This window comes from Macrobrachium nipponense, chromosome 13 (genome assembly GCF_015104395.2).
Source record: "Macrobrachium nipponense isolate FS-2020 chromosome 13, ASM1510439v2, whole genome shotgun sequence".
NCBI lineage: Eukaryota > Metazoa > Arthropoda > Malacostraca > Decapoda > Palaemonidae > Macrobrachium > Macrobrachium nipponense.
Window position 1 is genome coordinate 78,108,460 of NC_087206.1, and position 26,322 is coordinate 78,134,781.

Below are 26,322 nucleotides of genomic sequence, written 5' to 3' on the forward strand. Positions count from 1 at the left end.
CTTTGGGATATGGATTAAGCTTTGTTGTGTCTAACGGTAACCTGGACTGTGTCGACATTTCAAAATCCTTTTGTTATTTGGAAAAATTTGATCAAAATCTATGCCCTGAGGATATCAATATTTGTAAAGGTATTGTGTGTGGTGCTATGAGCAAGCCTTCTCCCCCTAATGTACCCGTAAGATTTCTCCAGGCTTATAAGAAAATTAAAGAAGACGAAACAGTGAAAATGACAAAAGCAGATAAATCTAATGCTGTGGTAATAATGAATAAAAATTACTATGTAAGTAAAATAATGGCATTGCTAAATGATACTGATACTTAACGAAACTGAGGTCTGATCCTACACAGACATTGAACTCCCATTTTAATAAACAAATTAAATCCATTCTGAAGGGCTTGGACCATTTAATTAAACAGTTTACACCGCAATGCGCCTCCCTACCTTACATGTATGGTTTAGTCAAGACACACAAAATTAATAACCCTATCAGACCAATCATTAGTTCAGTGGGCTCAGTTACGTATAATTTATCTAAATGGCTTGTAAAAATTCTTACACCTTTGGTAGGAAACATTTGTAACACGAATATTAAAAACAGTGTTGATTCTATAAACAAATTGAATAGTTTAAATTTGAGTTTTGATTTTAATATGGTTAGTTTTGATGTTGTCTCTTTATTTACAAAAGTGCCTGTAGATGATTTACTTGAATATTTGGAAGATGAATTAGAACGTCATGATATTCCCTTAACTGTAGCAAACCTCATTAGAGGAAAAAAGAAATTGTAATTTGAATTTTCTGTAGAGGAAGAAAGAAATTGTAATTTGAATTTTCTTGATGTAACTGTCCATAGAAATGATAGAAATTTCACCTTTTCAGTCTTTCGGAAATCAACTAACATTGCCTCTTTTGTTCATTACTACTCCAATCACCATCAAAATGTTAAATTCTCTGTTTTTTCTGGGATGTTCCTAAGGGCTTTACGTGCCTGTAGCCTGCAGTTTATTGACGCTGAGATTAAAACTATTTATGATATTGCATTGAAACTTAAATACCCAAGGACTTTTGTAGATGTGGCATGGAAAAGAGCTAGAAAAACATTTTATTTAACTAATGACAAAAATTAATTTAGTAAGCATAACATTTTAAAATTACCCTATGATGAAAGGTTTTTGATATTCCCAGAATTTTAAATCTTTTTAACATAAATGTTGTTTTCAGTGATATTAATGTCAAGAGTTTAGTAATCAAAAATTCTCCTAAAGATCTCCCAGGCTGCATATATGAAATTCCTTGCAAAGAGTGTGATAAAGTCTATTACGGACAGACCGGTAAATCTCTTTCACAACGTCTCAAACAGCACCAATATTCAGTGAGAACTGGGCAAATATCGAATGCATTATTCGTACATATGAGAGATTTAGATCATCCTATTAACTGGAGTGAAGCAAGAGCCTTAATCTCATGTAATGACACAGTTAAAAGGAATATCATTGAATCATGTTTCATCAAGTCACATAATGGAAATGTTCTAAATTTAAGCCTGTCTTGGTTTATTTAAACTTGATGCCTTCATAATGAAAAAAGTTGTAGATAAATATAAGCAACAAAATTAATATATTCAGTTTTTACATGTTTTGGACTGTACGGATACTTTGTAGTTTCTGTTAGGATTAAATCTATGTTTAGGTTTGTGACCGTGTGATATCCTATAATCCTGGATTATCTCTTTAATTTTTACCCTTTAGACAATTAACCATCTGGTATTTTTGATCTTGTTTACCTGATAACTTTCTCTCCAATTGTATTTCATTCGTTCCTTGACAATGTCTTAGTAAAGGCGAAAGCGCTTGGATTTCTGACTATCATCTTCCTATGGTATTCACTTATTTATTGAAGTCACGAGCATCTACGGTGATTTTTAAGCACACACACACACACACACACACACACATATACATATAGATATTATTATATATTATATATCATATTATATATATATATATACAAACACATATATATATTTATATTAAATATATATATAATATATATATTATATATATGATATATATAATATATACACTTATATATATATATATATATATATATGTATATGTATGTTAATATAATGAACATACACACTCGTATTTTTAATCATCTGGCTTGTCTCGTGAAGTATTTATATGGCTTGTCGAAAGTGTTTAGGAAAGGACATTCACAGGCATTCCGTAGAGACTATGTGCTCTCAATATATACCCAGTTGCAAATACCCAAATATTAAGTCCCTTTGTTACAAAACAATATACCCTTTCCAACTCCTCCATGTTTTCCAGAGATATTGTCATCAGGACTTCGATATAATATATATATATATAATATATATATATATATGATATATATAATATATATATATATCTATATATATATATATCAATATATATATATATATATGTGTGTGTGTGTGTGTGTGTGTGTGTGTGTGTATTATATCGAAGTCCTGATGACAATATCTCTGGAAAACATGGAGGAGTTGGAGAGGGTATATTGTTTTGTAACAAAGGGACTTAATATTTTGGTATTTGCAACTGGGTATATTATATGAGAGCACATAGTCTTTACGGGAATGCCTGTGAATGCCTCTCCTAAACACTTTCGACAAGCCATATAAATACTTCACGAGACAAGCCAGATGATTAAAAATATGAGTGTGTATGTTCATTATTGATGTTTCTGTCTTTAGGCGATTTTGAGAACCTGTTAATTCTGTCATATAGTTCAAAATTAACTAGAGATGGAGGACCCAATATATTCAAATTTTGACCTGTCAGACAAGATTACGTATATGCATTTTTATTCCATATAGTTCTGCTTAAAGAGGATAACTGTACGCTTGTCCATTTCAGGTTTAATGATGACCATGTCAACATTCTAAAATACCCGGTAAAGAATATTAAGATCAACCTTTTGCAAGAGAAGCGAGTCAAATACATAACTAACAAAGGTGAGTAAACAATAATTCAAGAAGTGTGTGTGTAAGGAGCCTTAAAAATGTGTTAACAAGAAGTCTATGACGATGGATCAAGTAGTCTAGGTTAAGCATGAGAACAGAAAACAAAAGTGTAATGAGAGGGCTATGGGGAAGGAGTTGAATGTTGGATTATTAACAAATTCAAGTATCACAAGTATGAAGGGTATGGCGAAGACAAGATGGTAGGAAGAGTTATATAAGTGAGGTTAGATGTTGGAAAACAAAAATTGTAAATGCAAAAAGAAAGAATGTTTAGAAGAATGGACAGTGGGGGGAAAAATAAGTTTCGGTTAGATGAGGACAGAGTAAAATCCAGAAAATGTCAGTGATAAACGTTACTTAAGATATAGATTAGATAAAGGGGATCCGATGAGATTAGAATAGTGTAAGGTGTTAATAACAGGAGTGAGGAGGAAGAATAAAAATGGCATATTTGATTAGGTTATGGAAAAATTAAAAGATAAAGATACAGAGTATAGGTACTGGTGTTTGGGAAGGTTAGTTAGAATTAAGCAAGAGCAAAGGCAAGAAAAGAAAGTGCTTGGAGTTATGGGGACAGGGTTGTGGGGCTAAGAGTTTGGATTCGACCTGTATAGATAAGAGGAATGGGAGATAACAAGGTGTGTAGGGAGAAGCTGTGCTAAGTGGTGCGGTTTTGGTGAGTTTTCATGCTGGTGGGGCCAGTCGGTACTTTTCACTGGCCACTGGAGAACAGTCAAAATGCTGTTGAACACGGCGAATTCACGTAAGGCCACAGCTTATTGACTAGTCAAGAATTTCTTTATAAAGCAGCCCATATTTGACGAGCTAGCTCCCGAACAATCATCGTCAAAAACACCATTTGAGAATGTATCGTTTACATCCCGCTGTGCACTTGTAAAACAAAAAGTAATTTTCGAGAGAGCATTTCAGCTTTCAGTGACAGCTCTCGATTGGCATATTATATATATCCTTATTTTCATTGATTTATAATTAAATATGTGAAGAATTTTTCATGTACTATATCAATTACAAACACAACTAAATTAATGCTGAAATTTTCCTGTCCCTCAGGGTAAAAAGTTGACCGTCGTTGTTTAGTGATGCCGTAGAATCTCACAATAACACCTCATACCAAAACAAAGAATGACGTCACCGGTCTCCTTCGCCAATCACTGCTTCTATTTACTTCCACATCAAGAAGTGCCAGCATGGCTAGTTGGGGAGGTAAGTTTTATCCAGTCATAAATGCTCATTATGAGTAGTGGAGTAATACTGTATAACGAGAGGACATCCATTATACGATACATCTAGTATCTATATAAGGACGAAGTTTAGACTGGCCAGTGCTACCTAGCCCTAGTAGGTAGTACTAGCTATAGGGTAACCCAACCCGACTAACGTCAGAAACCCTCCATATTTTTTCGGGGTTTGAACCCCCTTGCCTCCCATTTCCTCATCTGGATCTTGAGAACTCTCCGTGATAGCAGTGCCACTCCGAACCTCTCCTGGGTAGCCTCGTACTTTGAAATTATAGCCAAAGGCACCTAGGGTAAATGACCAAGCGGAATGCGGCCACCTTCCCAAAAAACTACTTGAATTCGTTGCCTTGAGCGTGTATTTAGAGTTGTGGCCCATCCTGGCTGCACTCTGAGATGTCTACATTCCTCTTAAAGTAAGTGTTTTCTCCAAAATTTCGAAATAGGGGAAACAAGAGTCGATTAGCTGATCCAGTCTTGCCTGCTTGTTGATCCACCCTCTGAAAAAGTACTTTAACACGTCCTGACACCGGAGATGGGCACCAGTCATGAGTCATGGTGGTGGGAGCAACACCTCAAGACCTCTACTCTCCTTTTGAAGTAAGCAAAAGTACTCTTTCGGAGGGTGGATCAACAAGCGGTTAAGACTGGATCAGCTAGTCCACTCGGTTGTTTCCCCTAATGGCATACCTAATTCAAGCGCTTTCTCGGGGAGTGGTGGCAGCTATGTTGCCGTTCGGTCATTTACCCAATACCCTAGACACTAGCCATCACTGGTAACCGAAACCTTTGGTGGTTTAGGCTACAGGTTAGGCTAAGTCTACCTAGAACAAAATTGATGGTTATATTTTTAACTTCAACAGTTATTGGATTTTTAAATTGAAAATATAGCTAATTTTCCCTTGTTTTAATGTTTTACTCTCTCTTTTCAATAGTAGGGGTAGATGATCGAGTGACAACATAGCAGCCACCTCTACCGGAATGTGGCCACTTCCTGAAAAAGCACTTGAATAAAGCACTTAGTTATTTCATAGTTTAGGAGAAAACACTCACTTCGAGAGAAGTATAGAGGTCACGTTGTGCTGTCTGGATGGGCCATAACTCTTTACTGACACTCATGGTAGCAAATTCAAGTACTTTTTAGGGAAGGTGGCCGCATTCCAGGATCAGTGGCCGCTATGTTGCTGCTTGGTCATTTACCCTAACCGATATTTTGTTACCTAATTCATATTATTGGTTAGCTAACTAATAGGCTAATTAATAAATATCGACTAAACATTAGTATGGCTAAATCAAGCATGAGAATTATTTGAGGTGTGTGGAAGTTTGTGGCATCTGATTCATCCACATCAGCTGGGTTTGTTGACAAAAACACAGCCCACCGATCCATCAGATGACAGAATTAGGTAATTTTTAAAAAAATCTTATCTTGGGAACTATTAATTTGTAAAATTGTATAAGTTGCCTATTAATTAGTGAATGGAGAGATGGGGGTGTTATGAACTCTACTCAGTGCATATTACTCAGTTTTGGGGGTGTCGTAGTTGGGTTGCAGACCGGGTAAAAACTTTAATTACTCCTTATATCCAACAGTTAAGGGTACCTTGGTTCAAGAGCCAGGTTGTTGTGTGGGAGGAAACATGGAACGATTGAAATGCAAGGACAGTAATCTCAATGATACTTCTCAGTCAGAATAATGTACATGAGTTTATGGAATGTTTTCAAGTTAATATCATGCACTAGAGCGAGTACCTCGTACCCTAGGTTAGGGTAGTTGTTGTTTGTTAGGTCATTTGTAATAAATGACTCAAAGGTCAGAAATATTTGAAGCACACATTAAAACAGAGTAAAATGTTATTTTCATACATTCAACTTCCATGTCAGATATATACTTAGCTATAGACTCCGTCGTCCCCGATAGAAATTCGAATTTCGCGGCACACGCTACAGGTAGGTAGGTCAGGTGATCTATAGCCCCGGCCGCTGGGTGGCAGGACAATAAGGAACCATACCTCTGGAAACCAGATTTCCTCTATCGTTTGGAATGTAAACATACGTTTACGGTTCCTCCTGATTTGATTTTCGTGTTTCATCGCCATCGATCTTCTGGGCTGTCTTTTGCAGGGAAGTACTGGGTCTTTGGTTCAGCATACACTTTTATTAACTTTTTAATGAATTTCGCTTCGAAATTTCGAAGAAAATACTAAGTGAAACTACCGAAATTATCGGTAGACACTCACATAGTTTGCAATAAAGGGAATTATTAATATTTATTCATTATTACATGTAATAAAGATTACAACTTTATTGAGGAAATATTAAACTCTAATTTCCTACTTATTTAGGAAGTCAGAAAAGCATATAACTAGATACGCTTACTTTATAAGCTTTAATAGCGTTTGTGCTAACGAGCAGTTAGAGTATTAGCAGTACTAGTAGTTGTTGCATCCTCATCACCTTCTTACTCCACAGAAACTACAAATTTATATATGCAAATTTGAGGATAATGGATGTAGCTCAAAAGCGAGCTCCTTAAAAGGTAAGAAACGTGAACTATAGTGTTCCCCATTGAAGTGGAGGGTGCGTCTGATCGGCTCTGTCTCGCTCCCAGGTCTAGACCTCTTCCAAACTCACAAGCCTAGAGGAGAAGGAATGTCGAAAGCCGCACGGAGGTTTCAGAGAATCCCCACCGATCAGGCGTCCCCTCGGCAGACTCTGTAGAACGTCCCAGACTGCCAAGTTCGCCATTGGAAAGGCGTCCTAAAATAGTGGAGGGTGCGTTCCGATCGGCTCTGTCTCGCTCTCAGGCCTAGACCTCTTCCAAGCTCACAAGCCCAGAGGAGAAGGAATGTCAAAAGCCTTAAGGAGGTTTCAGAGAATCCCCAACGGTCGGGCGTCCCCTCGGCAGGATCTGTAGTAGCGTCCCAGACTGCCAAGGATAGCCATTGGAAAGGCATCCTAAAACAGTGTTTTTTTCGTCATCCGAGTCTTCATCGAAAGGAAAATAGGGTGGAGTTCTCACAAGCTGTCGAGACCTTCTAAAAGATCGTGGAAATCGCCAGCTTGGGATTCTATCCCGGAAAGTTTTCCGGAAGGCTATTCACCAGAGAAGAAGAAAAACATTTATTCATTAAATCCTCCTTCCCCTAGATCGGATACGGAGAAAGAAGACGACCCTACGAAGATCCTAGGAGAAAGGCAACAGTAGATATCTTCGTTAATAGAAATTTTGAAGAAGGATCCTCCCAGGAGAAAGGATCTCTTCCTTCCCGTTAAGAAATCCCGTCCGATAGAAGTCTTTGACAGCTCGGACGAGGCGGCCAGGCGCAAATCGCCGACAAGGCGAGAGGATTCTAAAGAGGCGCCTGAAGCGGCTGAAATGAGGCACAAAGCGCCTGAAATGAGACGCAAAGAGCCTGAGGCGCCTGAAACGAGGCACAAAGCTCCTGAAGCGCCTGAAATGAGGCACAAAGCGCCTGAAACAAGGCGAAAAGCGCATGAAACGCCTGAAATGAGGCGCAAAGCGCCTGAAACCTCTAAAGTGCCTGAAATGAGGCGCAACTGAAGTGCCTGAGATGAGGCGCAAAGCGCCTGAAACTATAAACCAGGATCTTCATCGGAGATGGAGTTAGAGCCTTCTTCTGATAAGGACGGGAGTTGTCGCACAGGCGGCCGTCGCCCTTCTCAGAATAGTCTTAATGCAAGTAAAGGCAAGAGCAAGATCGGCTTTTTTCCTGGCGGGGACTCAAGATGTCGCACAGGCGGCCGTAGCCCTTGTTAGGTTAGAATCGGTACTGTTTACTTAAAGCTTCTTCACTTACGAAAGCAGCGCTCTCCTCCGGGTTGCTCATTCTTCTCCAACTTGATGGACAGTAAATGGAAGATAGATCGGAATTGTAAACCTTTTTTATTGAAAAAATTAGTTTTATTGTAGTGTCTTACCGAACAATTATAGAGCCGTGATTTCCACGAGCGGGCAGGAAATACTAAATTCAAATTTAGCGCGTCGGCGTCGCCAACACTGGTGGTGATGACGTCATCTCCCTCCACTCGCGGGAGAACCAGGTACAACTGCCCAGGTGAATCCAATTCTTTTCCTGCCGGCGTCCGGTGAACATCGGTGGTCGGTGCGGTTGGATGACTTTGCTCGCTTTTTTTTTCTGGTGGAATTGATCTTCGGAATTGGTGAAGTACTCTTTTTTGGCGTTGTTGTTATTTTGCTTTTTATTTAGGCGTTGCCATGTCGGATTCTAGTCCGTCGGGAGTTAGGTTTTGCATCTCAGGATGTAAAAACTAGATTATACCAAGTTAGAATATGATTCTCACACTAAATGTGTTAAGTGTAGGGGACAGGAAAGCGGCCTCAGGTAAGAGTGTAGTTGAGGGTGCGTCTGTCTGTCCTGACACGTCTCCTAGACAAAGGTCACTGTCCAGCTCCCCCGCACCGGGGAGAAGACATACCGGAAGTCCAAGGAGTCGATCGGGATTTGCCCACAGACAGGCGCCTCTCTTGTTGAGCCTGTTGCGCCTCAACAGGGCTCGGTTAAGCGTTGGAAAGGTGTTGCGGTCAGACGCCTTTCGAATGATTCAAGCGATTCGTCTACCGGTCGCGCGGCGCTCTTGGCGAGATTCGCCCCTTTCGCATCCCTTAAAGAGGCGTTCAGGCGCCGATTCTTCGCCTCCTCCAGTCAAGCGGTATAAGGAGCCTGAGAGTAGGGTTGCGCCGCGGCCGTTTAGCGGCTCGTTCGTCGCCTCAATCTGTGCCTTTTTCGGCTCCATCTACTAGTAGAGATTGTGGTTTTAGCGCTGTAGCTAGCAGTTCTAAGGGTGTTTCTTTAGGCGCTTTTTCGTCTGTTACGCCTGATGCGCCTGTTTTCGCCTCGAATTTCGGCGGCTCCGAGCGAGGCGCAAGTAGTTTTTTGTTTTTCCGCCTCCCTGCTGAACATTTAGGCTCTTCCAAGCCTTCGTTAACTGTTTTTGATTCGTCTCTGGCGCCTTTGCGCAAGCAGTTAGAGAATGTTAACCAACTGGATGAATGAGTCCAAGGGTGGTTCGAAACCTTCAGATCCGGTTGTAGTTCCGTCTACTTCTTCGGCGGTATCGGAGAATGAAGAAGAAGTAGAGGAGGAGGATTCACATCACCTCTCGTGTTATTCACGTCTCCTTAGATTTCTTCTGGTATCTTATCCAGATTATTTTGAGAAAGCGGCTCCGCGCCTCCCCAACTTCGACTTTTTGATGAGGAGGAAAACTTCAGACCCTCTCCTCCCAAAACTTGTTCTATCTAAAGCGGTTAGACATTCGTTGAAAGAGACGGAGAAATGGATGTCTATGAAAAGAGGCTTAGGGAAGGCTCTTTTTGCTTACCCTCCCTCTAAGTTGCTTCGTAAGAGGTATAGGTTTTATGTAACTGGGGAAGCTCCTTCTCTGGGAGTTTCTGCCTCCTCCCAGGGAGACTTCTCCAGTTTAATCGACTCCTAGAAGATCTGCTTTCGCCGCAGCGAAAGTTTTCTTTACAGCGCCTGAGTTGGACCACGTTGTAAAGAATCAATTTAAACTTTTGGAAGTCTTTAGCTTCCTGATTGGACTATTGGCGCTTTAGCGGCCAAGATCGAAGACTGTCCTTCTCTTTCCCAGGAGTTAGCGGAGGATTGGATTGGTGTTCTGTCCTGTGCGGACAAATCCATTAGAGATGGATGTGATGAGTTAGACTTCGCTCATCGCCTTTGGTACCCTTAAGAAAAGGCGGGCAACTTTGGTGCTCCTTTGACCTTCTTCTCAAAAGGGTTACGTCCCAACAGAAGTCTGCTCTCTTGTTTTGCTCCTTTGTGAAAGATAACCTCTTTCCAGACGATGTAGTGTTTGTCAATTTCGTCTGCGCTAGATAAGAAATCTACTTCGGATTTACTGGCACAGTCTACTAAGAGACCTAAAGCTCCTGTGGAGGACTGTTCCTTCGGTTTCTCCTCTGGCCCAAGCGACCTTTTCGAGGGAGAAAACCCAAGCGCTTCTTTCGGCCGAAATCGAATTTGCGACCTCAGTCTAAGGCCTCGGCCAAGGTTAACAAACCTTCCAAATGAAAGCTCGGTTCTTCATGCACCAGTGGGAGCCAGGCTGGCTCTGTTTTGGGAGGAATGGGAAAACAGAGGAGCAGAAGCCTGGGTAGTGCAAGTACTCAAGTTCGGCTATCGTATTCCTCTCGTTTCACCTCCCTCGCTCTCACCTGTGCCAATTCCATTCAGGCATACTCTCCGGGCTCAGACAAATTTCTGGCGCTAGCCGCAGAAGTGGAAGTGCTTGTTCTCAAAGAAGCGATAGAACAGATAGAAGGGGATTTTCCTCCAGGCTTTTACAATCGCCTTTTTGTAGTTCCCAAGTCATCAGGGGGCTGGAGGCCGGTTTGGATGTGAGCGCCCTGAACTTGCATGTCCAGAAAACAAAATTTTCATATGGAGACCACTCGGTCGGTTCTGGAGTCCATCAGACGGGGATTGGATGGTCTCTCTGGACATGCAAGACGCTTATTTTCACATTCCGATACATCGCGAATCTCGGAAGTACCTGAGGTTCATGTTCGAAGGCAAGGTGTTTCAATTTCGGGCGCTTTGCTTCGGACTAGCGACCGCTCCTCAAGTTTTCACCAGGGTTCTATCCCCGATAGGAAGCTGGCTACACATATTAGGAGTAAGAATCTCCCTCTATCTGGACGATTGGCTTCTCCGGTCGGAATCAGAGAGTCGGTGCATGAAGGACCTTGGAACAACTCTGGATCTTGCCAGAAAGTTAGGAATTCTGGTCAACAAAACAGAAGTCCCCGTTGGTTCCATCTCAGAGCATCCTTATTTGGGGATGATTCTGAATGCTCAAGTTTATTTTTCGGGCTTTTCTGTTCCCCACCCGAAGAGGGTTCAAGGCTGTTGGAGACAGTTCAGGAGTTCTTGGACAAAAAGGTAAGTTCTGCCAATCAGTGGATGAGGCTCCTGGGCAAATTGACGTCAGTGGAGAAATTTGTGACGTTGGGAAGAACTGCACATGAGACCTCTGCAGTTTTTTCCTGAGAGCCTCTTTGGTGCAGGAAGACAACCAGACTCGATTACCTTTCCTGTCCAACCAAATCAAATAAAAGAGGGACCTAAGGTGGTGGCTCTCTCGAGCAAGGTTGGAAGAAGGGTTAGATTTACGACCCATCCTCCCGAAACCTACAGTTCTTTTCCGACGCATCGGACACAGGTTGGGGAGCCCTACTGGGAAATCAACGGACTTCAGGAGCTTGGTCGGAGAAGGAGAAGAAGTTCCACATAAATGTAAAGGAACTGTTAGCAATTTTCTTAGGGCTCAGACAGTTTCGGAGCTTAGTAGAAGGCCGAGTAGTGGCAGTGCATTCCGACAACTCCACGGCTCTCTCGTACGTGCGGAAACAGGGGGGGACTCAGCTCTCTCTGTACGAAGTAGCCAAGGATCTCCTCCTGTGGTCAAACGAAGCGAAGGTTCAGCTAGTCCGAGATTTGTTCCGGGAAAGATGAACGTCCTGGCGGACGAGTTAAGTCGTCAACAACAAGTGTTACCTCTGGAGTGGACTTTGGACAACAAGAGTTTGTCAGAAACTTTGGCGCCTTTGGGGACGACCGTCAATAGACCTGTTCGCGACATCGAGGAACAACCGTCTTCCTCTCTTTTGTTCTCCAGTCCCAGATCCTCTAGCTTGGTCGGTGGACGCAATGCTGTTGGATTGGTCTGGGTCTGGAAGCTTATGCATTCCCTCCGTCGGTCTAATAAGAGAGGTGCTGAACAAGTTCATGTCGCACAGCAATGTAACGCTAACGTTAATCGCTCCCTTTTGGCCCAGGAAAGAGTGGTTCCCGGACCTTCTCCAGGTTGTTAGTAGACTTCCACCCCCGACTTCTTCCTCCAGAGAAGTGGCTTCTCAAACAACCTCACTTCAAGAGTTCCACCAAAACTTGTCCGCTCTAGCTCTGACAGGGTTCAGACTGTCCGGAATCTTGTCAGAGCGAAAGGATTTTCAAGAAGAGCTGCAGAAGCTATCGCTCGTTGTAGGAGAGAGTCTTCTAACAAACTCTATCAAGGGAAGTGGAGAATCTTCAGAGAGTGGTGTAGAGTGCTAAAGTCTCTACTTCTGCGACCTCTTTAACAGAAATAGCAGATTTTCTTCTATTTCTTAGGAACTCTAAGAAACTGGCTCCTTCGACGATCAGAGGATATAGAGCCATGCTCTCTTCGGTTTTGCGACATCGAGGTTTGGATATTTCCTCCAATTCAGATCTGTCGGACCTCATTAGGTCTTTCGAAACCACTAAGCTCCCGCAAGATACAGTGGCTTGGAACTTAGATGTGGTGCTTAAGTTCCTCATGGGGCCACCGTTTGAGCCTTTGAAGTCGGCTTCACTCAGGAACCTGACTAAGAAGGCACTCTTTCTTATTGCACTAGCTTCTGCTAAGCGTGTCAGCGAATTGCACGCTATAGACAAAAGAGTCGGTTTCTCTCAAGGCAATGCTGTATTTTCGTATCTTTGACCTTTCTAGCCAAAAAAATGAGAATCCTTCTAATCTTGGCCGAGGAGTTTTGTGGTAAGGAACTTATCTGATTTGGTTGGACATGAGAGGAAGAAAGGCTCTTATGTCCAGTCAGGGCTATTAAGCAGTTATCTGTTTGCCACTAAGGGTTATCAGAGACAATCTTCTAAGCTCTGGACCTCGGTTCAAAATCCCTCTCGTCCTCTTTCTAAGAATGCTATATCGTTCTTTATTAGAGAGCTTATCAGGGAAGCTCACTCGCAGTCCGAGAACGACAATCTTTCCGTTCTGAGAGTTAAAGCTCACGAGGTTAGAGCAGTGGGCAACTTCTTTAGCATTCAGAAAGAATTTATCTTTAGCTTCGATTCTTCAGAGCACGTTCTGGAGATCGAATTCGGTTTTTGCGAGTCATTATCTCAAAGAGATAGAAACGGTTTTCGAGAATTGTAAAACGTTAGGTCCGGTGGCGGTTTCTGGCATGGTGTTGGGAGAAACGGCACAGGGGTCGTCACCTCTATGCTAACTTTTCACCTTGAATAGGTTGTCGAGTTCAAGGGAAGCTGGGGGTACTGAGTACCTGGGATACTCACCAGTCTGTTAGGTCAGATTTACAATGGTTGGGTATATATGTTTTTAAATCTGGTGTTGGTGACAAATGTTTTGTATGATTGAATTTCTGGTCTTAGCCCAGGGCAAGGGCAATCTTTGTTGTTACTATCCTCCGTCACCTCCGCCCCCCCCCCCCCCCCCGTCAGCCTTGACTCGCTTGAACTACGGAAGGATTCCACTCCTGTAGAGGCTAACTTTGGGCAAATTCCAATTCCTCTACAATAGTAAGAAGAGCACCGACCAGAGGCAGTAACAGTCTGCTGTAGCTCTCTTACAAGGTAAGGTACAACAGACACCTTGAGTGTTTACTGGTATTGCAATAAATGTAACCATTTAAAAATACTAGTGGTCCACTGAATCCCACCTTCCCATAAATGTGTAATCAGCTCTATAATTGTTCGGTAAGACACTACAATAAAAATGAAAATTTTCATTATTAAAATGAAGTTTTATTGTATACTTACCGAAACAAATTATGATTATACCCACCCTCCTCCCCTTAGGTGGACGGACGGGCAGAAAGAATTGGATTCACCTCGGGCAGTTGTTACCTGGTTCTCCCGCGAGTGGAGGGAGATTGACGTCATCACCACCAGTGTGGCGACGCCGACTGGCGATATTTGAATTTAGTTATCCTGCCGCTCGTGGAAATCACGGCTCTATAATTGTTCGGTAAGACACTACAATAAAACTAATTTTTTTCAATAAAAAAGGTTTACAATTCCGATCTATCTTCCATTTACTGTCCATCAAGTTGGAGAAGAATGAGCAACCGGAGGAGAGCGCCTGCTTTCGTAAGGTGAAGAGCTTTAAGCAGTACCGATTCTAACCTAACAAGGGCTACGGCCGCCTGTGCGACATCTTGAGTCCCCGCCAGGAATTAAAAACTTTAATTACTCCTTATATCCAACAGTTAAGGGTACCTTGGTTCAAGAGCCAGGTTGTTGTGTGGAGGAAACATGGAACGATTGAAATGCAAGGACAGTAATCTCAATGATACTTCTCAGTCAGAATAATGTACATGAGTTTATGGAATGTTTTCAAGTTAATATCATGCACTAGAGCGAGTACCTCGTACCCTAGTTAGGGTAGTTTGTTGTTGTTTGTTAGGTCATTTGTAATAAATGACTCAAAGGTCAGAAATATTTGAAGCACACATTAAAACAGAGTAAAATGTTATTTTTCATACATTCAACTTCCATGTCAGATATATACTTAGCTATAGACTCCGTCGTCCCCGATAGAAATTCGAATTTCGCGGCACACGCTACAGGTAGGTAGGTCAGGTGATCTATTGCCCCGCCGCTGGGTGGCAGGAATAGGAACCATACCTTCTGGAACCAGATTTTCTCTATCGTTTGGAATGTAAACATACGTTTACGGTTCCTCCTGATTTGATTTTCGTGTTTCATCGCCATCGATCTCTGGCTGTCTTTTGCAGGGAAGTACTGGGTCTTTGGTCAGCATACACTTTTATTAACTTTTTAATGAATTTCGCTTCGAAATTTCGAAGAAAATACTAAGTGAAACTACCGAAATTATCGGTAGACACTCACATAGTTTGCAATAAAGGGAATTATTAATATTTATTCATTATTACATGTAATAAAGATTACAACTTTATTGAGGAAATATTAAACTCTAATTTCCTACTTTAGGAAGTCAGAAAAGCATATAACTAGATACGCTTACTTTATAAGCTTTAATAGCGTTTGTGCTAACGAGCAGTTAGAGTATTAGCAGTACTAGTAGTTGTTGCATCCTCATCACCTTCTTACTCCTCAGAACTCAAATGCAAGCTTTTAAAAGGTAAGAAGTGAATATAGTGTTCCCCCATTGCACATGGAGGTGCGTCTGATCGGCTCTGTCTCGCTCCAGGTCTAGACCTCTTCCAAGCTCACAAGCCCAGAGGAGAAGGAATGTCGACAACCGCAGGGGAGTTTCAGAGAATCCCCACCCGATCAGGCATCCCCTCGGCAGGTTCTGTAGAACGTCCCAGACTGCCAAGTTCGCCATTGGAAAGGCGTCCTAATGTAATGTGTTTCCCCTTATTATTATCGTGTTGACGGATAAGGAGAAGAAAGTTTCAACGGCGTAGATTCAATGAGATGCAAGATAATCTCGTCGTAGATATCGGAACCTCAGAGAGATATCTTTCGATAACAGTAGCGGTAGGAGGCATTGCCCTATCCTGTTTTCGTCCCCCGTACAAATAGACGAGGCTCTATCCCATGGGGTTTGAAAGAGTTATTTCAACAAATTCCTCATCGGTACATTATATGAAAATATATCTATTCTGAGAAGAACGAATTAGATATTAAAGAATATATGTTGATCGAATGAATTATGGATCTCGGTTAATGATTAAACATACATATATAATTTTTAAGCTTCTAGCTCCTCGGACATGAAACGCCTGAAACAAGGCTCGAGGCGCCTGGAAGAGCCTGGAAACGAGGCGCAAAAGCGCTGAAAGAGCCTGAATGAAGAGTGCGCAAAGCGCCTGAAGAGCTGAAATGAGGCGCAAAGAGACCATAAAGTAGCCTGAAATGAGGCTCAAAGAAAGCCTAAAGAGCCTGAAATGAGGCTCAAGGCGCCTAAAGAGCCTGAATCGAGGCGCAAAGCGGCCTGAAAGAGCCTGAAGAGAGGCGAAAAAAGCGTCGGAGGCTCCTCAAAGGAGTCGCAAATCGCCTGAAGCTCCTGAAAACAGGCTCGGAGTGCCTGAAGCGCCTGAAACGAGGCGAAAAGCGCCTGGAGCGCTTGAAGCGCCTGAAACAAGGCTAAAAGCGCCTGAGGCGCCTGAAATGAGGTACAAAGCGCCTGGAGCGCCTGAAACGATGCACAAGGCTTCTGAAGCGCCTCAGATGAGCGCAAAGCGCCTGAAGCGCCAATGAAATGAGGAGCAAAGCGCCTGAGATGAGGCGCTCATCGCGCCTAAAGCTATAAACCAGGATCTTCATCGTTATATGGAGTTAGATCCTGATTCTGCGTAAGGTGAAAGACATTCGAGGATTTCTCCTGATAAGGACGGGAGTTGTTGCACAGGCGGCCGTCGCCCTTCTCAGGTAGTCTTATGCAAGTAATGGCAAGAGCAAGATCGGTTTTTTTTTTCCTGGCGGGGACTCAAGATGTTCGCACAGGCGGCCTTAGCCCTTGTCAGGTTAGAATCGGTACGGCTAAAAGCCCTTCACCTTACGGAAGGAGGCGCTCTCTTCCGGTTGCTCATTCTTCTCCCAACTTGATGGACAGGAAATGGAAGATAGATCGGAATTGGAAGCCAATAAGGAGCAGGTCTCTCAGTTTATAAGACCTTAGCGACCTTTTTTATTGAAAAAAAAATTAAGTTCATTACTAATAAGACGATATTAAAATCTCCTCCTTCTAAAATAATGCAACCAACCATTTACAGAAAAGAGTGGCAATCGTTTGCAAATTGAACAAGGTTCGTACGAGCTCTCATTCATTGATTAGAGGCTCTTCCAGAATAATAGAGGCGTAGAATACGGCCTTATCTCCAAAGAGAATAAAAATTTGAGGGATTCTCTTCGATCCGAGAGTGTTTTTCATTGCGATCTCTTTCGACTAATGCTAATTCGTGTTTATTGACGAAAAGAACGGAGAGGGCAAAAATTTCCATTCTCCCTCTCCGCATCGGAGAGGAAGGAATGTAGAAGGAAGACTTGCTGCATACGACTGCTGAATGACAAGTCATATACGCATACCATAGTTTGCCTTTGTGGTTCGCTACGAAATTATCTATATCCTTACAGGATTTTCCTGGTAAGGACTTCGCTTAAAAAGTTTGTTACGACAATACCTACTCAGCTTCGGTATTTATCAAAGGTTGTTTGGCTTAAAATTGGCATTATTGAGAGCATCCTTAGGCTCGGGAATAATTTTATTATATTCCTTCATTAAATGAAGTAACTGGCAACTCACGATGAATGCAGCCAGGCAGCGAGCTAGACGGCCGGGCTGTCATTGTAAGCGTAAGGCCAATACAGTACCATCCAGGTCTCGGTCATTAGCAGTCGGTAGCATCTCTCTCTCCAACGGGATCGAATGGTTACCGTATATTCCCCCTACAATCATGGACTTAGTCTCGAATGGAGGGGATAGTTAAGCTAACATAAATAAATGTCTGCCTTTTGCTAAGAAGCTTTCAATAAGAAAGATATTATAACTTTCAATGCTGTTTGACCAGTAGGGAACATTATTAAAGGATTCTAACACAGCAGAACATTATATTATATAATGCTCTCATGCTTACGAAAGCATGGCTTTTTTAGAATACATGCTTAGTGAGAAGATGGATGTAGTAGAGAATTCACTTTAAGACTACGGTATGGTCAAGTCTTTCGAGAAACGCACACAACCTTTTTAGAATCAGATATTGCTCAAGAGAAGATGGATGAGTGGAATGGGAAACATTCTCTTCGTGGCAGAAATGGTTCCCTGATAGAATATACTACGTATATAAAGAGTTTTTTCCTACTAAAGAAAACGGAATTAACATGTGTAAGGATGTCGGGTACCATAAAGGCACAGATGTTCTGGCACATAACATAAAGAGTATTAGAAGAAAGCGCCGGTCTGAAGCGCCAACCTGGCGCAATGCGCCAGAAGCGCCAGCCTGGCGCAATGAGCCAAGAGCACCATCCAAGATATTTTTTCCGTTTTAGCGAGTTATTAACATAAGAGTCCAGTAGCCTCTCAGACAGCACGCTCGGTAACGGCAAGATTCGTTCCTGATTTCGTTACCCATTTAATCACTTAGGCCAATTCCACGACTCTCTCATATCGCAAAGAGCATTGAGAATCTCTTTTACGCTCCGTGTGTGTTAACGAAAGATAACCTATTTGGAAAAAGAGGTTCGATGCAAGATTTTTGCATGTCCGTGAGAACCTTCTCGATCAACGATAATAACTGTTATCATATGTCTAACATTTATTGCAAAGAGTTGTGAGAACCTACGGAAAGTCGTCTTCATAGATCTCTTAGCAAGGTAGAAGACGAACAGGCTTCCTGTAGACTGCTTCCTTTTCCTTGAACCAAGAGGAAGTAGCAAATATACACCATCTTATTTTATAGAAAGGGGAATAAACTTAGTTTTTTTTTTTTTTCCCTCCAAATATAAATGCTTTACAGAATTTAAGATAAAGGCGTCAAAGAAAGAGAGGATAATACTTTATGCCTCATTTTGGCCTTAGAGGTTGGATTCACAGAGGTCACGTTCTTCTCACCCAGCATGTTTTGGAAGTCTTTTCCAAGACAGTCTGAATATTCTATAAGCATCTATTACAACCTCTCCACTCTGAGTCAGTCTTCGTGCAGACCTGACAGAGTGGACATGAATGAGAGGATTTTTAAAGGTGAATGACAATAGTCATAGCCAGACATAGAATTGCTGCAGATCGTGTTTGATGGAAGAGGAAACTGTCCTCTTCCGATACCTCTGTGAACCACATATAGGTTTTTTCTTCCTTTTCAGATGGGAAGAATCAACTTTATATATATCTGCTATCAAAGAGCACAGTAAAAGGCTATACTCTGTCTATACAAGGAGAATTAGAGATAGCAGAGGATTAAGATCTCGGGATCTGATACGATACCTCAATACGACAAGAGTAGGATATCATGTACTTCGAATGGGATCTTTTGTGGCTTCAGATTCCGTGTTTCCGACAAGATGGAACTGCTCCTCATCAAACTTCTTTGAGAAATTTTATGAGGGAATTCTTTGTTTTTCTCTTGGCCCTTAACTACCAAGAAGACAGGTGAATTTTTTGTGCATTGGAATCTCGCATCAGATTTAATGGAGACTCGGCAAGGGGTTCTTGCCAGCATAGTATGTCTGGCAAGAGAACTAAAACCCTCTTATTCCTGATTCAACGATTTCAGATAGAAGTTTCGTTGCCCAGGCAGGTACTTACGTTTTCACCTACATAAGAAGAGATGGTTAACGTTTTTGCTACAAAGTCGTGGGATGCGATGAGGGTTCGAAATGCTTCCCAGAAGCTATTCAGAGAGATACAGTAAAGAGCTAGAAATCAGGAATCCTCCCAATTTCAGCTCGGAGTCTCCTTCGACTTCCAAGCCCCTTCCCTTCCTTCGGACAAGGATAGGGAAGATTCTGCAACGAGGAAACTTCATCAGCAAGTAAGAAGAGATCTCGTTAGCAACGGAAGGATTCAAGAAGGATCCTCCTCGGAGGAAGACTCTTATCTCTCGTACTGTTAGATGTCCTATCGTCTAATGGATGTAGTTTACTACAATCACCTTCCCTTGCCGGAGAGGACAGAAGCTCAAAGTGGAAGAATTTCTTCCACCCTTCTCCAATCTCCTGATAAAACCATTGTTGGGAGTTTTCAGGACTTTCGGACAATGTAGCGCCAACCAGGCGCCAAATGCCAAAAACAGGCGTAAAAAAACGCCAGAGGCAGACAGTTTCAAGGAACACTGTCATTGTCTGATGAAGAGAAAGAGGGGGCCTCCAACCTAGCGCAGATGCGCTGGAGGCGAACAAGTCAGACACATAAGAGTGTCGATGTGGCATCGCCAGACATCCTCGGGACTCTACCAAGCTCAAAGCTCCAGCAAGTGGAGAGGAGTCAGCCATGGGCCAGACGCCAAATAGTGCCAGTCTGGAGCCAGGCGCGAAGCTACTTCCAGGCGCGAGGCGCCAGCCATGAGTCAGGCAAAAAGCGCCTTCCAGGAGCTAGGCGGCCAACCAAGTGTCAGGCAGGCGCGAGGCGCCAGCCAGGCTCGAGGCTCCAGCCAGGCTCGAGGCTCCAACCAGACTCGAGGCGCCACCCAGGCGCAAGCCAGGCTCTAGGCTTCATCCAGAAAAGATCCATTTCAAAGGAAGCCTGGTCTTCTTTGAAATAAGTGTGATCGCTAAAGCACTTCATGAATGACTTGATGATTCCTTCAAACAGCTGAGAATTAAAAGCGCTTGAAGTGCGAGCTTTTATGAAATTCTTGTTCGTTACATAACAATATGTCGTGAAGGACATATTAGCTGTAACTTAAGGGAGATGCAACTCTGTGTTGACTTCCCTTGCACGAAGGAGGTCAAGTTGACCTACGAGAGATCCTTCTCTCTTGGTTTTACGTGTCTACGGATACGTTCTGGGATAGGGAGCCGACACTGATCATTAACTGAGTTAATTTTTATGTTAACATAGTGTTTATTTTTTTTTTTGGTTTGTTTGAAAGGAGTTTGGGGATAGCTCTTTTCAAACTAAGCACAAACCCTCGTGTTAGGATCAGGTGATCGGGATCGGTGTTGTGCTCCTTAATTATGCCCCTAGGCATAGGTGTATTGTCATGTAAGTGGATAAGACCCCATTGACAAATTGACCATTAGATTCTGTCGAGTAAGTGGATAAGACCCCATTGACAGATCTACAAGAACTCTTAGCCATAGGTCACATCCTCGCTGAGGCTCTTGAGACGAAGCAGACACCTAGCAATAGCTAGGAAGTCAACCCTTCGTCTAACACATAGGAACCAAGGTTTGGTTATTTATCTATTACCTACAACGTATGTTGTTTACCTGTCTAATCAGTAATTAGCTGTCTCTTACCCACCGCAAAGGTGGGCCAATCAGCTAAGTATATATCTGACAGGAAGTTGAATGTATGAAAAAATGGGATATTTTGTTTTTTGTACAATAAAGTTTCATACATACTTACATGGCAGATATATACGATTGAATGGCCCCACCCAGCCTCCCCTCAGGAGACAGGTGGAAGAGAAAAATCTGTCCTTAGAAGGGGGGGTAATAGTTCCTATTCCTGCCACCCAGCGGCAGGCCGGTAGATCACCTGACCTACCTACCTGTAGCGTGTGCCGCGAAATTCGAATTTCTATCGGGGACGACGGAGTCTATAGCTAAGTATATATCTGCCAGGTAAGTATGTATGAAACTTTATTGTACAATAACAATATCATTTTATTACTAATAAGACGATATTAAAATCTTCCCCCTTCTAAAATAATGCACCCTACCATTTACAGAAAGATGGCAATCGTTTGCAAATTAAACAAGATTCCTACAAGCTCTCATTCATTGATTAGAGACTCTTCCAAATAATAGAGGCGTAGAATACGGCCTTATATCCAAGAGAATAAAAATTTGAGGGATTCTCTTCGATCCTAGAGTTTTCATTGCGATCTCTTTCGACTAATACTAATTCGTGTTTATTGACGAAAAGAACGAAGAGGGTAAGATTTCCATTCTCTCTCTGAATCGGAGAGGAAAGAATGTAGTAGCAAGACTTGCTGTATACGACTACTGAATGACAAGTCATATACGCATACCATAGTTGCCTTTGTGGCGCTACGGAATTATCTATATCCTTACAGGATTTTCCTGATAAGGACTTTGCTTAAAAGGTTTGTTACGACAATACCTACTCAGCTTCGGTATTTAACAAAGGTTGTTTGGCTTAAATTTGCATTATTAAGAGCTTCCTTAGGCGCGAGAATAATTGCATTATATTCCCTCATTGAATGAAGTAACTGGCAACTCATGATGAATGCAGTCAGGCAGTGAGCGAGAGCTGCGAGACTGCCGAGCTGTCATTCTAAGGCCAATACAGTACCATCCGGTTCTCGGTCATGAGCAGTTGGTTACATCTCTCTCTCCAACGGGATCGAATGGTTAACCGTATATTCCCCCTACAATCATGGACTTAGTCTCGAATGGAGGGGATAGTTAAGCTAACATAAATAAAATATTGTCTGCCTTTTGCTAAGAAGCTTTCAAATAAGAAAAAAGATATTTATAACCTTTCAATGCTGTTTACCGTAGGTAACATTATTAAAGGATTCTAACGCAGCAGAACATTACGTATATTATATAATGCTCTCATGCTTACGAAAGCATGGCTTATTAGAATACATGCTTAGTGAGAAGATGGATGTAGTAGACAATTCACTTTAAGACTACGGTATGGTCAAGTCTTTCGAGAAACGCACACCACCTTTTAGAATCGGATATGGCTCAAGAGAAGATGAATGAGTGGGATGGGAAACATTCTCTTCGTGGCAGAAATGGTTTCCCTGAATGGACTATACTACGTATATAAGAGTTTTTTCCTACTAAGAACGGAATTAACATGTGAAAGGATGTCGGGTACCATAAAGGCACAGATGTTCTGGACATAACATAAAGAGAATTAGAAGAAAGCGCCAGCCTGGCGCAAAGCGAGCCTGGCGCAGAATTGCGCCAGAAGCTCCAGCCTGGCGCAATGAGCCAAGAGCCAAGATATTTTCTCGTTTTAGCGAGTTATTAACCTAAGAGTCCATTAGCCTCTCAGACAGCACGCTCGGTAACGGCAAGATTCGTTCCTGATTTCGTTACCCATTTAATCACTTAGGCCAATTCCACGACTCTCTCATATCGCAAAGAGCATCGAGAATCTCTTTTTTCGCTCCTGTTCGCGTTAACAAAGAGAACCTATTTGGAAAACAGACAGGGAATGTAATGATCCTTAAGAGGTTCGATGCAGATTTTGCATGTCCGTGAGAACCTTCTCGATCGACGATAATTAACTGTGGAAAAAGTATGCTAACATTTATTGCAAAGAGTTATGAGAACCTGCGAAAAGTCTTCTTCATAGATCTCTTAGCAAGGTAGAAGACGAACAGTCTTCCTGTAGACTGCTTCCTTTTCCTCGAACCAAGAGAGGTAGCAATATACGCCATCTTTATTTTATAGAAAGGGGAATAAACTTTAGTCTTTTTTTCCCTAAAATATAATTTCATACAATCAACTTACCTGTCAGATATATACATAGCTAAGACTCCGTCGTCCCCGACAGAAATTCAAATTTCGCGGCCACTCAGCTACAGGTAGGTCAGGTGATCTACCGCCTGCCCTGGGCGGCAGGACTAGGAACCATCCACCCCGTTTTCTATCATATTTTCTCTGTCGCCGGTGTATCAACATTGTTGTTATTACCTCCTGACTTAGATTCATTTTTCAACATTTGATCAACGTTTTTTTTTCGGCTTTTTTGGTGACGTATTTTGGATCGTGTTTTGGCATTCGCTACTGTGGACTGTTTTTGGAATAACTCTTTTGGATTTTTCTCAGTATGTCTGATTCTAATGTGAGTGTTGAAATGAATGTGTGAATGAATAGGCTGCAGGGTGAGGATACCGAAGGCTTCGGTTGATCCTCACACTGTATGCCGTAAATGTAGGGGGGTTCAGTGTTCTGCTATTAATACTTGTAAGGAATGCGAGGGATTGAATGCAGAAGAGTGGAAGACTTTGACTTCTTATTTGAAGAAGTTAGAGAGGGATAGAGTTAGACGACTGAAAGGTGTGAGTTCAAGGCCTATTGAGCCTTTCACGGATAATTCTATTCCTACTGATGTAGATTCTCCCTATATATCTCATTCTCTGAGTGCCATTTTCGGATTCGGCATCGGAAATCGCCAATCTGAAAGCTACTATTAGAGAACATGAATAAGTCCAAGATGGCTGACTCCACCAAAAAGGTAAGGTAGTGATAGTGAACATTTCAGTGAAGTGAGTTCTCCAGTGTGTGGAGGGGCGTTTGATCGTCCCTGCGACGCTCCCAGGCCTAGACCTCTTCCAAGCTCCCATGCCCAGAGGAAGAGGAAAGTCGAAAGCCTTAAGGAGGTCGTGGGGAATCCCCAACGGTTCGAACGTCCCTTCAGCTAGCTCTGCTTCATGCAGGCGGCTCAAGGCGCTATAGAAAATGCGTCTTTCGCGAGTGTTTCTCGTCCTCTCCCTCTCCCTCACCTAAACAGAGGGTGGAAGGAGTCGACTTGTCGAGACCGCTGAAGCGTCATATGAAGCCTGACATAGATTCGAGCCCAGAGCGCTTCTCAGATGACGCTCCGTCTGCTATTAAGAAAGCGAAGGTGGCGTCAGCGTCACCTGACGCTTGCGCGGAAGTACCCCTTCAGTCTTCTTCCCCGAGTGATGACGAAAGGCGTCATGCACTAGACGTGGGAGAAGCGTCAAGAAAGATAATTATGGCAGTCCAGGAACAACTGTCATCTCTTGTGGGAGTTTTAGCGCCCCGTCGGAAGACGTGACGCTTCCATTAAGAACTCTCGTCCTCTCTCACCTGCTCAAAGAGAAGCGTCAGACAGACGTGAAACTGCTAAACGTCTTACCGAAGCTTCGAGTTCGAGAGCTAGAACGGGGGCTTACGAGAGTTTCGTAAAGCCAGAGAAACGTAAGACGTCTTTTAGAAGTGAAGCGTCATTGAAAGCGGATCTTAGACGTGACGCTCCGTCCAATATTGTGACGCCAAGTAGGACGCCTTTAGAGAGCGGAGCGTCTTCCAGGCGCGAAGCGTACTCAATCAAGACGTCAGCAAGAGACTCAGGACGCTCAGAGAACGGGAAGCGTCATACAAGGCGTCTTCTAAAGTTCAAGAGAAGCCGGAGCTTGTGACGCCTTCCAAGTCTTTTAGAGCGGGAAAGAGGAAGGAGTATCATTCCCTTAGCCCCTCTCCTATTAGGAGTTTGTCTCCTCCAGAAGAGGAAAGTTCAGAAAGGAGAATGGAGTCTCAGATAGATCCCGAGTTGGAGGAAAACTCGGATGATGAATATCATGGAAGAGAGGGTCTGTCCAACTATAAGGTTTTGACTACCCTGCTTCTGGAGAGTATGGAGACGAGTTGAACTCCTGCTGCTCCTCCTTCTCCGCGCTCGCTCTTCTCCAGTGCTAAGACGAAGAAGCCTTCGTCTTTTCTAAAAATGAAACCCACCATCTCGATGAAGAGGGCATTAAACGCCTTAGACTCATGGATGAAGTCTAAGAAAGACTTAGTCAGGACAGTCTTTTGCATGCCTCCAGCAAGATTAGCTGGGAAAAAGAGGCATATGGTATAAGACGGGAGAGAATATGGTATCGCTCTCCCTTCTACAACAGAGGCAGATTTTTCGACTTTAGTTGACGCTTCACGTCGACAAAGTCTCAATTCAGCACGAATTACGTGGGGTATTTCGAACTGGATCATCTCCTCAAGGGACTCTTTCATGTATTGGAAGTCTTCAACTTCTTAGATTGGTCCTTGGGGTGATGGCCAAGAAAGCCCATGATTCGGAAGGAATCGAACCTGAAGCCCTGTTATGCATTTTGTCTGCATTGACAAAGCGGTACAGGATGGATCTTTTGAAATCTCTTCATTAATTTGGAGCAGGTCTTTTAAAGAAAAGGACAGTGTATGGCGCCTTCTTAACAAAGGCAGTCTCGCATGCTCAGAGGGCAGCTCTACTGTAATTCGCCTCTCTGACTTTTTGTTCCCTTCTCAGTTGGTGAAGGACGTTGCTCACTCTTTAACTGAGAAGGCGACTCAGGATCTTCTGACGCAGTCAGCTAGGAAGAAGAAAACCTGTTTCGACATCTGACAAGAAAGGACCTAGTTACATCAATGCAGCCCTTTCGAGGTGGTCCGACCTCCAGACCTCCCTGCAAGAAGGAAGGCTCCGGAGAAGAGAGGTAGGTCTGCCTTTCGTCCCTTTAAAAAGGGAAAATGAAACATCTCTCCTCCAAGCACCAGTAGGTGCCAGGCTCCTGGGATTCGTGGAGGCCTGGACACTGATAAACGCAGACGCGTCTTCATTGGCTATCATAAGGAAGGGATATCGTATCCTTTCCTGAACACTCCCCCCCAAAGAAAGGAAAGAAACCCCCCCCCCCCCCCCCTAACGTCGACTACCAAGGGAACTATCAGCCAAGTACAAGGACCCTGTGCTGAGGGATACTCTTCGATCGATGTGGAACAAATGTGGGACAAGAGAGCGATAGAAACTAGTACTGGATCAAAACTCCCCGGGTTTTACAATCGCCTTTTTCTAGTGGCGAAAGCCTCGGGAGGCTGGAGACCAGTACTGGACGTCAGCTCTCTGAACAAAT

At 42.9% G+C, this 26,322-nt stretch overlaps 1 protein-coding gene across 2 annotated transcripts in view; it reads left to right on the top strand.

Moving 5' to 3' along the window:
• The first annotated feature begins 4,083 nt into the window (after nt 1-4,083).
• Nucleotides 4,084-26,322, top strand: part of LOC135225874 (BET1-like protein) — a 49,740-nt gene continuing 27,501 nt past the window's right edge. The window contains exon 1 of one of the 2 annotated variants that reach the window (XM_064265430.1): nt 4,084-4,236. In XM_064265430.1, coding sequence (XP_064121500.1) covers nt 4,221-4,236 — 16 coding nt within the window. In that variant the 5' untranslated portion in view covers nt 4,084-4,220. Of the gene's footprint in view, nt 4,237-5,519; nt 5,675-26,322 lie in introns of those variants that run through there. The other variant, XM_064265431.1, reaches the window with a different exon arrangement.